Raw genomic sequence first — 15,505 nt, forward strand, 5'->3', positions numbered from 1 at the left:
TAGCTTTAGCAGACTGCCTTGTAGGGGATCCAGTGACACTGGCCTTGCTGTTCCACGATGACGCTCCAGCTCAGCTCGAGAGGCCCTTCCTCTGGTCGGCCCCCACGCATAGAGCAAGTCCCTCTGGATTCCATGGCCGAACACCTCTCCTTCCTCATCCCGCCTCCCTCCAGAAAAGGTCAGAGCTCAGAGGGAGCATCTTGGGAGAAAAGCATCTTCTCCGTCAGACGCCCCAGGCTGCCAACCCTCTGAGGGCCCGACGTTCACACAGCCAGGCTTTGAACCCTCCCCGAGCCTTTCAGAGAAAGGCTTGGCACGTTTGCTGTGGATACCCCAGAGCCATTATGCCAGTTCCAAGGCCCTCCTTGCCCACCCAATCTTGGTCTCTTCCTTTAAAACAAAGGAATAGTGGTATGTATGGCAACGACGTGAGGCTGGAGATGTTGGAAGAGGGGCATTGGGGTGGCTGGACCCAAGCCGGACACAAGCCGGACACAGCTCAAGGAACCCAAGAAAGTGCCTCAGGCCAGCTTCCCAGAATGGCCAGAGGAGGTGAGTGGCCCCCCTCCCCTTCCCAGCAGGGGCTGGGAATGATTTCACTGACTTCCACAACAACACCACCGGCAGCTGCTGACTGTTTATTGCACAAGAGATCAGCTTTACTGAGGCAGGAGGGAGAGTACAAAATGGGCTGGTGACCAGCCCGCTGCTACAGAAGGAGATTTTATACAGACACTTCATTTATATACACTTATGTACACACATACGAGCACACACACACACACACACACACACACACACACACACACACACACACACAGAGTTGTGACACCTCAGAGCCGAGGCAGGCGGCTTCCAGCCCCCGCAGCTTGCATGACCTAAAGGGTGGTAGGGCCACGTGGCAAACCACTGAAGAAACAAAGGTTGCCCCCCCCCACCCTGAGCGAGGCATCATCCAAAGGGGGACGCACGACACACATCAATGTGGCGCTGCCAGGCTCAGGTCCGAAGAACTGGACCAGCCAGGGAGCAGCCGCCAAGAAGCCTACTTTAAAGCTAGAACCCTATGGCACAGGTCGGGTCGGGCTGGGCAGGGAGGAGGGGACGCAGGCATTTGGGGGCTCCTTGAGTAAAGGCCGCCTTCAAAGGAACACATTTCAGAAAGGAGGAAGGAAATAAAAAGGCGTCGGGAGCCTGCCAGAATCAAGAAGGCAAGAGGGGAAAAGCAAACACGGAGGCCCAGACACTGCGGGCAGAAAGTGCCGCTTCCCGTCTTCCTTTCCTGCCAGCTAAAGGAGCTAATTCAGCGGGGGCAGAATGAAGCCTGTCTTCACCAGCCAACTATGGCACTTCCCATCTCATTCCAAAACAGGAGATAATGGGGCGCACTGAGCAGGGAGGAAGGACCCTGGCCCAGAGAACCAGAAGCCTATGCGCAGGGCTCACCGACTGAAGCCCCCTCACTGGCAGGGACCCGAGGACTCCAGAGGAAGGGACAGGGAACCAGGCTGCTCGGTTCTCCCAAGTCTCCAGCTGCTGCCAAGCTGGGCCCTGTTCCAGGGAAGCTTTCAGGAGAAGATGTTTCTGCATCGAGCCCCTGCCTTTAGGGAAATGGCCATTGCAAGCCTAGGCAGTCCTCTTAAGGCCACTAGACTCAGAGGACCTTCGACTGTGTTTGGGGGGAGGTTCAGTTGGGGGGTGGGGCTGAGTTTAGTGGAGAACTTGAGTCTTCGGAGCCTGGTTCCCCCAAGGTCCCAGCCGAACTCCATGGAGAGGCAGTAGCATCACCCCAAAGGCCCTCCATGATCTGCTTCAGGTTTAAAGGATGCAAAGGACCTGGAATGACCACTGCCATGGCCTCACCCTCCTCCTCTACCCAGTGACTTGTAGTGCCTCTGCTGGGCTTCCACAGAGGAGGTGTGACGGGCTCAGCCCGGCCTTCAGGCTGCCCCTAAAATCCCTCACACTCACATTCAATTTCAATGAATCACTAAAAATAATTTTAAACTTCTATTTCAAACATCAAAATTTCTGCTATTGGGAAAGGCCAGGAAACCCTCCACCAAGATTATCTAACCTGTATCTCTCACCACCCCTTCTTCTGGGCATTTGCTTGGTCCAATGAAAATAGGGGTGTCTTCCCCATCACATTCTCAAATGTGATCCTCCAGCACTGGAAGAAGGAAGGAAGGAACACCTTCACGGAGATTCTGGACCTCTGCTTTCCGATCCAGGATGCTCACACATACAGACACACGCAGAGACACACATACACACTCTCACACATGCACGCACACGCACATGCACGCACAGTGAGGAGAGGACTGATGGATTATTCCAGGCTCCATTCCAGGTTCCCACCAGCTGGCCGCCAAGAGTGGGAACAGGAGCTCATGGGCACGAGGGCCTGGGAAAATCTGCCAATGCAAGGGGAGCTAGAGACCCCCACCCCACCACCTTCTGGGGACCTCGAGAATCAAATGTCCTGCTGCCACACGGACAGGACTTAGTTACTGCCCAGCCACTGGGGGCAATTCAAGAGAGGGCTGCTCTTCATTACTCTTGTCCGAAACCTTCTGTCTCTTCAATGGCATATAGTAGCTTTTCTTTCAGCTGTTCATAACTCTTGTAGGGGGGAAGATCCAGACGGTTGAAACTGGTAAGAAAGAATAAACAAAGCTATCACCCTGAGTTCACTGGCCTTAGACTCCCCCACCCAGCATCTCTCACTCAAAACAGAGGAAAAACTCCAAGAGACAGGCCAAACAGCCTGTTCTCCTGAGCTCTCTAGGCATTTCTTTCTTAGCCAATCCATATGCCATTACTTGTTTGGGGAAAAGAGTAAATATCAGGTGCCCAGAACAGATGTCACCAACCAAGCACCCGTATCACCTCCCCCTTTGTAGGAGTGCTCTGTGGTCAGCAGCCTCTGGGACCCTGAGGCCTAAGGTCAAGCACCCCCCCCCCCCAAGAATGGGCTTTACTTACCAGGTGTGGCTCCGAGGGAGCCAGGTTTCCTTGCCAACCTTGTCAATGCAGAACTTTTGGGGTCCATTGCTACCTATTGGCCATGATAAAAAATGCAGTGTTTAGGGAAGTAGAGAATTGCCCCATAGCTACTTCTCCCTTTCCCTCTATTCCTGCCAGTTCGAGGATCTATAAGTGACTGAAGCCAAGACTATCCCCAGCAAACCCTGTTCCTGGGCCACTCTGGAATTCCACAGCTTTAGACTGTATTCATCTCAGCATACATGTCTCTCCGCCTGACAACAATGGATCCCCTCTCCTTATCTATTCCCCCAGATTTCAGAAGGAAAAATACCAACCAATGAGTTCTGCAAATCCTCCCACAGGCAGGCGGCAGGTGCCTGTGACAAACTGCAGCAGGCGGATCCTTTTTTCATTATCCATCTCCTTTACCACCTGAAACCCAAAGAATGGAGCTCGGCTCAGACAAGATGCTGGGCCCCAGAAAGTGTACTAACCAACGACCTGATGAAACAGAGCTCAAGAGCAGAGAGAGCTGTCCCTGCCGCTGCCCTATGCTACGACGATATCCTCTGCCGTTTCTCAGCTGAGATCCCAAAGCCCACTTCAGGTATGACAGTGTTCCCTCAATCTCACCATCTCCCAAAAGACAGAACTACAGGACATTAGCAGCAGCCCACAAGGTAGCTCTGGGTCCCTGGGACCTTTGATTCAGCCTACAGAGCCTCCCTTCAGTCTCTGAATATCATCCCATCCCAGCACCCATCAGTCCATGGAACCTGGGAAATAAACTTGGCCTTTGATTTTTAAAGGAATCACCTAAGAAGACCAGGTTTAAAAGTTCATGCCTCTTCTCTGTAGACAAGTGTGTGCCCACCCTTCCTGTTCCTGTCTGACTACTAGATGCTTCGTTTCCAGGTCCTGCTCATCTTACAGTGCCCTGCCTGCCTCCTGCACACCAGTGATTAGCGCTGGGAGGAGAGAGACCACAAACTTCCACTTATCACTCAGCATTCACCATGCCAGAGCCTTTCCCAGGCCAGGAGAGCCTCAGGCTTTCTTTTCAAGCCACTTACAGAATGTGTGTATGTGTCTGTGGCAGGGAAAAGTGTGTGTGTGTGTGCATGCATGTGTGTGTGTGGGGGGATGTGTGGGGGGGTGTGGTTGTGTGCGTAGGTGTGTCTACACTAGCAGCAGGAACACAGGCTGAGAGGGGCGCAAGGACTGGAGGGGGGAATAAAGGGCAGCAAGAGGTTCCAGACTGTTCCCACTTAGGCAGCTTCCTGGGGCCAAGGCACCCACCCTTTCCTCCCTAAAAAGAGCAGGGGCCTGTCCCCAAGACTCACCTGCCAGAACCACTGGATGGGTCTGCTGTTCTTGGTGTAGTGACGGTAGATGGTATTCTTTTGCCAGTCAGCCATATCGATCTCCTGCATGCCACACAGCATCAACTAGGGGACAAATGAGGAGACCATCAACACCATGACTAGTTCCCATCCCAATTTAGGGGACAACAACTAACCCTGGGAGAGACTAGCTGAGGTGGGGATGGGAGTGGGCACTTCTCTCTGTACCCTCAGCAGACACAGATCCCTACAGGATACGTCATATAACATATCTGTATTCCTTAATTTCCCAGTTAAATGTCTACTGGTTTTAAGGAGCAAGGTTTTAGTTTTAACCATCTGTTATGGTAATCCTTCTAAAATGAACCCAATACCTTTGTGCGTTCTTTAAAAAAAAAAAATTCTGATCATAACTTAACCTCTTTTCACTAACTCAGGGCCAACATTATAAATCTCAACTATATGTTGTAATTGTACTATATACCTCTCTTAGGACCTATACACCCACGTGTGGAGAGACTATGGGTGTCTATCCAAAGCCAAAGTACCTCAAATCTTCATGAATTCCATTTCAAGTGTTTAATACTTTCCAAATTTTCATGTATTTTCATAGCTTTTCTGCCTTATATTTGACGAGAGGCTATAAGTTGTAATTTTCTGCTATTGTTACTGTGGAAGGCCCAAGCCTCTCTACTCCCTAAAATATCTAATTTGCTGTTCTGATGCTAACAGGCTAGAAAATCAAATAATAAATCAAATTTGTTTAATTATATAAAAAAGAAGGGAAGTAGGAGCTGACTAAGAGTCTAAAAGCCCCCTCATGAGTATAGCAAACATAGTTTACTGAGTGGATGGCCTTTTTTTTGTTTTGACTATTCAGAATCCTCCTCCTTTGCCAACTTTTAGAAGATTAAGTTCTAAAAGACATAAAGGAACCTCTGAGTATGAAAGAGACACTCCCCTTACTGGACACTTCCCCATTAACAAAAGGATGTCTTTACAAATAAGTAGCCTAGGAAAGGTCACCAGCTACTCTGAAACTCACCTGACTCCAGAAACACTTGACCATGTTAACCAGGGGCCTTGCTTGCTATAGGTCTGGCCCACAAGTCATAATTGTGGAGCCCAAGAAGCCCATTCGAACCCCTTTGTTTTACAGGTGAGTAAACTGAAGCCATAGAGGTTGGGGGGAGTCTCAGATCACTTGGATAACAGATGTGGGACCCTCCGTTCTTTTCCAAAGTACTATGTGGCCTCGATTACCAGGAAAGGACTTCCCCAGAAGCAGGTTCTGACCTCTCAGCTACTTCAAAGGAAGCAGTAGCTGGAACATAGTCTACAGGCCCACCAGGACCTGAGAGCCACAAGAAGCTTGAGGATCTCACCTCCAGTTCCTTCTCATCGAAATAGCGGAGCCATTCCAAAGGAGCCACTTCATTGAAGCCGTCCAAGAAAGCTTTGGTCTGCTCTTCTACACCGCGGGTAAACCTCCAATCTGTCAGCAACCTAAAATAAAAAACCAGTCTATCATTTCCAAACCAAGTCGAGCCTCCAACCCTCTTTCTCAGATTGTCTGCCATCCATGGAGCCACCTTATATGTGTCAACCCATACAGGCCAGGGAGCAAGCCTGAATTCAAGTTTAGGCTTCAGGGGCACAACTTTTATTCATTCATTAATTCAGGAATTTACTAAGTGTCTATTGGGTGTAGGGTGCTGTAGAGGCTAAGATACAAAGATGAATAGGATACAATCCCTGTCCTCGAGAAGCTTAACATCTAAGAAGAGAAATAAGGCAACTACCCAAATATGTACAAAGTGTTGTACATAATAAAGATATATGACCAATAAAAGTGTTATAAAAGAGCCCAAAGATGAGATGAGAAGATATATTCCCCTCACTGCTTTGCAGAGATGAGGTCCATGGATATGACACTATGTTGCCAGATTTATTTTTTTTTTACATACTGATCAGCTTTGTTGATTTTGTAATTTTTTTCTTTTTCTTCTAAAAAAATCTATTATAAGGAGTGACTGAAAGGGAGTCAGGGGAAAATACACAGCAGGAAATTTTGGCTATGTGTATATATATTTATGTATACACACACACACACACACACACACACACACACACACACACAGAAACTTTTTTTGTGAGTGCTTGGTGAGATCAAATGGTGGATGACCAGATTACATGGAAGAGAGAGAATTGAATCTTAGCCTTCTTCAAGGATGAGTGGGTAGGCTTTTCAGAAGCAGAGATGATGGAGAGAACATCCCAGGCAAGAAGGCTATGAGAATGCAGAGTCTATTTTGAAAGGTAAAAAGTACACAAAGGAGAATAGTATTATGAACCAGGGCTAGAAAGATGAAGGGCCATGAAGCTAAGAATTCTAAACTTTATTCAGGAGGAATTAAACATTTTTTGAAAAAGGAAAGTGATATGACTAAAAGCATGCATTAGGAAAATTAATCTGATAGTATGTCGCATTTTGGAAGATTAGAAATGAGAGAGACTAGAGGCAGAAAAGCTAGCTAGGAGACTAATGAAATAGTTCAGAGGAGATATAATAAAGGCCTGGATGACGGCAGTCAGGTAGTGCCAGTGAAAGGAGGGAAATTCAGAAGACAATAAGCAAGTAGCTTCCATAGAACTTAATGATAATACTGATCAAAAGAAAGCAAGAAAAATAAAGGAATTTAAAATAAATATAAAGTTTCAATCTCAAATGACTGAGAGAATAATGATGTTATTCAAGAAGTCAGAAGGAATTGGTTAGAGTCACAAGATGATGAGTTCAGTTTTCAAATGGCAAGTTTAAAGTATGCCAGCAAGACATGCAAGGGAGGTGTCTAGTAGATAATTGGAAATACAAACCTAGTGCCTGGCAGAAGTCAAAGATGGAAATATAGATTTGGATATCATCTGTATAATGATAAAATAACTGAAACTGTGAGAACAGATGAAGTCACCAAGGGAGAGGAGTGACGGACAAAAAATTAATTATTTTAAAATCACAATTTCTAGAATAATTGTATTTTTTAGAGACTTCTTTTTGTTATTATTTTTACAAACCCTTACCTTCCATCTTAGAATCAAAACTGTGTGTCGGTCTCAAGGCAGAAGAATGGTAAGGGCTAGGGATTAGGGATTAAGTGACTTGTTCAGAGTCATATAGCTAAGAAGTATCTGAGGTCACATTTGAACCCAGGACTTTCCATTGCGAGGCCTGGCCCTCAATCCATTGAGCCACTTAGCTTCCCCCAAAACTCCCTCTTTGACAGACAGAAGATCTTAGGTTCAAATCTGGCCTCAGATACTTCCTAGCTGTGTGACCCTGCGCAAGTCAATTAATCCCCATTGCCTAGCCCTTACCACTCTTCTGCCTTGGAATACACTATCAATTATTAGATAGAAGGTAAATGTTATTTACAAAGGAAAAAGAAAAGAAAAAAGAAAATGGAGTCAGAGAGACAGATAGGCAAAGGCAAAAAAAGTTAAGGGCAGGGTCTTGAGGAATAATTAACTTCAGTGGGTAAGAGGAAGAAAGTAAAGAACCTATTTCTGTCACAGAAGCCCAAGAAAGAATAAAGGTCAAAAAAGACAAGGCAGTCAACGATGTGAAAATGCTGTGGGAACATCGAGGAGGATGAGGAATGAAAAAAAGGTAATGGCATTTAGCAATAGAGAGTGCCTGGTGGTCCTTGCGATCAGTTTCAGCAGAAAGGAGGAAAATCAGACAATAAAGGTTTGAAGAGCCAATGGGAGTGAGACAGCGATCAGTGATTACTAGCTTGGCAGTGGAAATACGACAGCTTGAAGGGGACAGTGATGTCTTTTTAGGTCAGGAGATACCTGAGCCTGTTTGGTGAGGGGAGGAGGAAAAGCCAGTGGAGCAGACCGGAAATGCCAATATTTATTAAGTTAATATAAGAAGTAAAATAAAAACTATTATATGCTTGTTAGGAGTTCTAAAGCATATAGGAAGTGGTGAGAGAGCTTGTGTTGGATATCACCTTTCCTGGAAACCAGGCTAGATCACTTCCTGCAGGTGAAGTGAGAATGGAGATGGGGTTTGTAAGGACAACAGAATTCAATAGGGAGATGATAAAATGTGACTAAGCCAAGGGCCATGCAATAATAGGGTCCCACATTATAAATGCTCAATGGCGCCTTTCTCTCTCTACAAGTGGGAATTAACAAGGTGGGTACAGTAGAGCTCAGCAGAAACTCCCTCCAGGCCTTCCAATAGTAGGTAGCCCAACAAAGGCAAATCAAATGGTCTTGGGGCAAAGGATTTGGGGGTGGTTATGTTGTTGAAATGGCTATAGCCATGGTGTCACCTGAGCAGGGAGGTGAGCAAACCAAAAAGAGATTGCTGGATTGGGAGAATAAAGACAAGGTAAGGGACTAGAATTTCTGATACCCAAGAAGGGCAGATTCAGTCAAAGTGAGGTAGGAAAAGGGCAGGAAGGCTATGATCAGAGAGAGAGGAATTACATGTGGTTCAAGTACTTAAGAGAAAGGCTGAGAACTCAAGCCTACATTACCACCAGATCAAGCAGACCAAACAAAAGCCTGAAAAAAAAAAAAAAAGAGTAGAGGGGAGATAGGGGGATTTGGAGGCATGAATGAAAAGGCTAGAACATGGAAGCCAGGAGAAGGTGATGGACATTATCAGAAGAAAGGAATTCACTCAAGAGCACATACTGAGCAAAATGAAAACAGGACACAGAACTCAGAGGTTCTTTTGGGAAGGAGAGTGAGAATTCTAGATTTTATTATTTGAGGCATTTTCTTCTCACTCATTGGAAATCCAGGCATGGGGCCATCATTATTCCAGAGAGCTAAAACTTTTTCAATTTATTTTTTGAAGTGACAGAAATTATTAAAAGGAGATAACAAGTAAATCAATTAAATTAAGTCTGAAAAAGACTTGGGATTCTGTAGCAAAAATGCCACTTGACCAGCAGCCAGATCTTGCTATTCCTTGGCCTGATGTTAACTAGCTGTGCCACTGCAGACCAAAACCTAATCCTTGGATATCTCCTGAATATCAGTTTTCTCATCTGTAAAACAAGAATAATACTGAATTCCTGTTTATCTCTCAGCCTTATGCTGAGGAAAGCACTTCATAAACTTTAGGGTGCTATGTAATGGGGTCATCAAAGTTTTAGTAAAGAAGAAAAGGCTCTGAGATGACCTGTCAACTTGGTCTCTGTCTTCTCTGTACAGTTTTCCATATGTTGTCTCCCCCAATAGAATGTAAGCTCCTTAAGGGCAGGGGTGGTGCTTTTGTCTTTCTCTGTAGCCCCAGTGCTAAGCAGAATGCCTGGCACATGGTAAGCACTAATGCTTGTGACTGTATTTACCATAGTAGACAGGTGGTATTATTATCAACTGGTTCTCCACACTCCAGAAGTGAGTGTGTTTTCACAGTAGGTAGAGGGCAGGGTGGTGGGGCAGACGTAGCACTTGGGGTCAGCAGTCCCTTGTTTGAATCTGTGTTCACATTTACTTGTCCTGTGATCTTGCCCATGTTACTTAATTTCACTGAGCCTCAGTTCCTTAGCCTACAAAATTGGGATGACAATATTTGCCCTGCTTTCCTGTCATCATTCTGTGAGGAAATACTTTGTGAGTCTTAAAATGCTTCATCAAAGTGATTATTGGGAGTTACTGGGACCCTTGCTGAGGGTCCTACCCTAGTTTGTGGCTGGCACCTAGCCACCCAGCAGGGTCAGTGATCCCAAAGACCCCAGGCATGGGGAAAACCATCTATCCTGCCTTGGGGACAACGAAGCTGTGGCTTACTGTGTCTACCTCAAACAGGTATTCCTTCATTTTAGTGCACAAGCACTGGTGCCAGGGAGCATGAGGGGAAGCCAAGGGATGGGCCAGCTAAAGGGAGTCAGCTCCACCCTGGCAAAGTGGAGCAGTGATAGTAGAGGGAAATGCATAGCCACCCTACGAAAACAGCCTCAGCCCTGCACCTCTGTCCAGGTCCTCATGGCCTCCCAGAGGTAGGACCAGCACAACTCTCCTCTGGGCTCTCTGTTTGCCCCAGCTCAGCTCAGATTGCTGGGCTTCCCGCCCCCTCATGCTGTCCTTTGAGATTTACATGATGTATTCTTCTTTGTTCTCCTCAGTGACACGGATGCTCTCGCCTCCTTCCTTCAGTTCATGGCTTGTCACTTTACCCAGGATCTCCATGTCCTGGATGAAATATAACTCTAGCCCACACTCCTCCAGGTTGTTTTCTCTGAGTGGGAAAGTGACCAGAAAAAGAAAGATTTCATTGCAGGAAGTTATCTCTCTGACCCTACTTCCTCCTTCATCCTCACTTTAGCCCAAGGTGGGGACTCCAGAGAGTCCATAGGCTCCTAATTACTGGCCACAAGATCCCCTGCTAGAAACAACAGACTCCTAGAATCATTCACCTGCTGCTAAGCTTTGATCCAGCTGCCCAAAGGGGACATCATGCAACGTGTACTTTCCAAGGCTCAAAGGTCATGAAATGTTTTCATTTCAACCTTTCTGAATTCTAACTCCTTAGAGAAGAAACAAAACCAGTTGGATGACCAAGATAAGTCCTTTATATCTAGGGCTGGGCCCAGGTAAGGGGGCTTGAGGAACACTAGACACCCTCCACCCCCATAAAAGGCCACATTCCTGCGGGCAGCAAGAACCACTCACTTGATCCAAACAATGGAGTTGTAGAATTCAGGATCGATGGATTCCAGGTCCTTCAGCGTTGGTCTCTTGTTTAGCATGCGCTTGTAGAAGGGGAGAGTGAAGCCAGTGTCGATGAACTTACCATGATAAAGTGCCTAGGGAAGGAAGGAACAGGTCAAATTGCCTCTGTCGCTAGTCATTCCTGAGCACTTATAACAAAGGCATAAAGCAAAGGCAAACTCCACCAAGCCAGACCCTGGCTTCTGTAGGGACCTGGAGGGTCTGGGACAAAAGGAAAGCTGCTTCTGGCAAGCCAAGAGCCCCCATAGCCCCATTCCAATGACAAAGGAGTAACCCCCCAAGTCACAAGTGGGAACAGGTCACATTCCTCTGACCACTGCTGCCATTCCTGGGCAGTACCCACAGGAGAACTGGGTGGTTAGTTCCTCCTTGGCTCAGCAGGCATCTGACCCTGGGCTTATTGAGAGCACTTGTCTAAACAGCTCCAGGGGGCTGCCTGACTCATGGGCTACAAGATCTGGGAGGCAGAGGCAGCCAAAAATAATGCAGACACTGGAGAGGGCTGGCGGGCCAGTCATGAGTAATAGTCTGGGGTTTTACTGGTTTGTTCTGTCGGCTCTCAGGGCAGGCAGCCTTTGGGAGACCTGGAAGGAATGTACCCACTTTCTGAGCCCAGTACCTTGGCCAAAAACTTCCAGAGTCTTAGGCACAGGCCCTGAGGTCCCTGGAGTCCTCCAAGGGGAGAAGGAGAAGAAAGAACTGGGGAAACCAAGGAAGCAGCTAATCAACACCCAAGTAAGAACATGTTGCTTCCCTCAATCTGTCTTTGGTCTCCTGACTTACTATAACAACCTAAGCCACAATATGGTTCTGTCTTACCATAACCACCCTTCCACAATCAGACACACTTTACCATATTCAGACAAGCTCCTTGCTTGGGACTTCCATCCCACAGTCACCATACATATAAACCACCTCCCAAGAAGCCTTTTGATACCCCCTAACTCTCATTTGATATGCGTTCTGAACCTTCTTCCTAATACATATAACATTTTGAGTTCTTTATATTTCCAAATTATGTTTCAATAGCGCCTTCCATTTACAAACTGGATATTTAAACTGGATAAAAAAAAACTCCAACAAATGGCCTCCAAAAAGGACCGAAGTTCCAGTGTAATCAAATTAATGGTTCTGTATTACCTACTACTCTCTCTCCAAACTTCTACTTACAGATGTTTAAGTGCCTTAAATTGCCGCTTACTTCTGAAGGACCAGGGGCCCTTGAATCCCTGACTCCTGTCTGAAGTGGGTTCTCTAAAGCTCTTTGAATGAGTTTGAAATACCCAAGGACCCGGCCCAGGCAGGAATGGCAAGGAAGCCATAGGTCAGTGGAAACATGTGCATGGGTTGTGGGGTAGTCTTAGATGAGTTGCTAGGAAAGGACTCTGTTACTAGGATTAGATATATGTCTTTATCATGTCCATTTGAGGACAGAGTCCGAGAGTTTTTGGTACCAAAAAGCTTATAAACTCTTAGAGGACAGGGATAAGACTCTGGAAAGGACTAAGCAGCCATCTGGCCATTTCTCTTATTCACAGAGTGACCCCACTCAGTGTACGATATTCAGCCTATTTAATTACAACCTTCCCTTCAGTTGGGAGGGATCAGTTGGTCAAACCCAGTCCTTCCCTCTAAGGAAAGCTGGCCCTGACTGTATCTCTCCTCTTCTCTCCTCACTACTCTGATTCAAGTCTTGGGCATCAGGAAGCAGGAAAGGGATGGGCAGAGGCCAGGCATCTGGAGTCCTCACCATTGCTATAAACCTGCCGATGAAGCGGAAGTAGGTGAGGTGGTCCGGGTTGATGGAGGAGGCCGGGTTGATCTGCAGACAGTAGTTATTTTTCCCAGCATATTCAAACAAACAATACATGGGGTTGAGCACCTCGTGAGACAGGAGGAAGAACCATTCTCTGTGAGAATAGAAAAGACAGAACCAAGGATAAAATATCCTGAAGATGTTGGACTACACTTGGGTTTCTGCTACAGTCTCTGGAGCCAAGAACAAGGCCTCAACTGTCCTCCTTGGGGTCTGCCCTCAGCTCACAGTGTCCAGCAGTGTTACAGATTTAGTCAATAAACAGGTGTCAGGAGAACATATAAGGGCTGGTGCGGGGGGAACAGCTTACCAGCCCCACACAGAGGGACAGCCCAGGGAGGCGTGCATGAGCAGAGGCTTTCCTCTAACAAGTCTGAGGACAGTTCGACCCTGCCAGACCTCCTGCTACCTCAGCTCAGGACAGTAGAATAACAACGGTAAAAACAGTAACGACAGTAACAACAACAGTAACAACAACATCAACCACTAGCATACATCTGGCACTTTATGGTTTGCAAAGCTCTTTACAAAATTCTCTGGCTCCTGTTTCTCCTTTCATTGCCCCCTACACCTCAGTGATTCCAGACGTGGGCCTAGTTCTGATAGCTCCAGTACACAACCTGTGCCCTACAACACAGGGTGGGGGGGCACCTTCAGCACCCACATGGAGAGTGAGATGAGACTTTCCATGCATGTATGTGCTGATACTGACCTACTAAATTCAGTTACCCCTTAACACGCTTCCTAGTCTTGCTCTAATTTCTGGGGTATCGAGGCTACCTTTCAGTGATCTGTTTTCCCTCAAGTATTGGGTGGATACTGTACCAGACTGTGGATATTCCCCAAGGAGCCTGTCCTATGCCACCTCCCCACCATGATGCCCTCTCTCATCCTCTTGGGCATGCACCTGAACCAACATCCCACTCCTTGGTATAGGCTCATGCCAGGCTTGCTGAGCCCTTGGCACTTGAGCTAAACCCAAAGGGAGCTATGGTAAGTAATCCAGGTTCCTTCAGTCCCTCCTCCCTGGCTTCTCAGCTGTTTGTGGCCAGAGAGACGAGGATTCCTCCGATGCAGAGAGCGCCCCAGTATCCTGTCCGTGGTTCTACCCTGTGGTAGAACAGCATGACGTAACCTACCATAGGGTAAAACCACTGGCAGGACACAGAGAGAGACACACACACAAAAGGGCAGGAGCCACACCGGAAGCCCACAAACCAAAGCCTGGAGGAGGAAGAGGAGGGTCACCACGGAGAAGGAACAAAAAATCTAGAGTGGGACAAACACAAGTGCAAAAAGAAAAGGACATGGTGGGCCAGAAGAGAAGTTAACCCAGAGCCAAGCAAAAAGAAATCCCCACAGCAGCAGCAGCAGCAGAGGACGGCATCCAGGAGGGAGGGCAGGCCCTCAGCTGGAAGAGGAGCCTCCTTTCTCTGCCCATTTACCTGTTTTAGAATAAAGGGCAGCTTTTCCCCAGAGACTCTGTCTACTTTATTAAGTGGACAAAAAAGGAAGAAGGGCAGTAGTTCTGGCCTTCCAGTGGTTCAAGGCATCACTTACTCTCTCCACTTGAAGCCTCTTCTCTGCAGACCATTGTCCTACAAATCATGACCCAAATTATAGAAAATGCATGTAATGGTGCTTCAGACTCTTTAAGAAAAACCTAGAGGTGATCCAGGAATTGAGGGAGATGCCTACAGACCTGGGGAAATGGATGTGATGTGTAGAACTTCTGTCTTGCTTAAATTTAAAACATCAAACTATAAAATGTATATTGCCATCTTAAAAATAGAAAGACAGCTCTGGCTTCTTTTTGGGTGCACACTTCATGATAATTCAAGATAGAGGCAAAAGGTGGTTTAATCCTGAACCCAGAAGAAAGGAATCCACCTCAGTTGGTACTACCTGAAACCTGTCTGGTTATGGGTCATGTTCCCCAAGGAGAGATAGGGAAAAAAAAAAAAGGAACAGTCATCTTGTGAGAGCAATTAAGCTTCCATTACTAGGCTCACCTGGCAATGCCACCATAGTCCAGGCCCTCCTCACCACGCATGATGATGTACAGCCGGCGACGTAGGTCATATGGCTTCATGTTCATGATCTGAGGATAAGAAAATACAGAGACACCACCCACAAAGCATCAGCGCCTCTCTCTCCCGGATCACAGTATAGAGCAAGATCAGGGAGGAGACTTAGGACCCCATTTCCCAAGCCCTCAGCATGAAAAGAACAAGCATCTTTCCAGGCTGTCTTTTGGACTACTTCATGTTCTACCCGGACAGCCAACAAATAGGAAGGACATGTGGGTGGCTTCTCCATGTCCCTGGTCTCAAGTGGAAGGGCAGAACTCTAACTCCTTGATGCTCTCCTACCTGTTGAAAAGAATCCTCAAAAAGTGTCTGCCTGGACACACTGATCTTCACGTGACTGGGAAGGGCATTTGACTGGAAAGAGAAAAAAATCTCTTAGCAAGGAATCGAATGGTCTTCATTTCTTCTGCTCCCTGCTCTACAGAGTCATTCCAACCCAGTGGGCCTACAAAAGCAGTCAGTCTTAGCCAAGAAAGCCAACCTGACCCCACCTAGAAATACCTCAACAG

General features: G+C 46.9%; 1 protein-coding gene across 1 annotated transcript in view; it reads right to left on the reverse strand.

Annotated features, from left to right (window-relative positions):
- Positions 1-822: 822 nt before the first annotated feature.
- Positions 823-15,505, reverse strand: part of WWP2 (WW domain containing E3 ubiquitin protein ligase 2) — a 118,612-nt gene continuing 103,929 nt past the window's right edge. Inside the window, exons 14-23 of the mRNA XM_044663139.1 lie at positions 15,279-15,350; positions 14,919-15,007; positions 12,841-13,000; positions 11,031-11,164; positions 10,456-10,596; positions 5,720-5,840; positions 4,335-4,439; positions 3,327-3,423; positions 2,989-3,061; positions 823-2,656 (exon numbers count right to left, since the gene is read on the reverse strand). Of these exons, the coding sequence (XP_044519074.1) occupies positions 2,557-2,656; positions 2,989-3,061; positions 3,327-3,423; positions 4,335-4,439; positions 5,720-5,840; positions 10,456-10,596; positions 11,031-11,164; positions 12,841-13,000; positions 14,919-15,007; positions 15,279-15,350 (1,092 nt within the window). The 3' untranslated portion in view covers positions 823-2,556. The remainder of the gene's footprint in view (positions 2,657-2,988; positions 3,062-3,326; positions 3,424-4,334; positions 4,440-5,719; positions 5,841-10,455; positions 10,597-11,030; positions 11,165-12,840; positions 13,001-14,918; positions 15,008-15,278; positions 15,351-15,505) is intronic.

Source organism: Gracilinanus agilis, chromosome 2 (genome assembly GCF_016433145.1).
Source record: "Gracilinanus agilis isolate LMUSP501 chromosome 2, AgileGrace, whole genome shotgun sequence".
Classification (NCBI taxonomy): Eukaryota; Metazoa; Chordata; class Mammalia; order Didelphimorphia; family Didelphidae; genus Gracilinanus; species Gracilinanus agilis.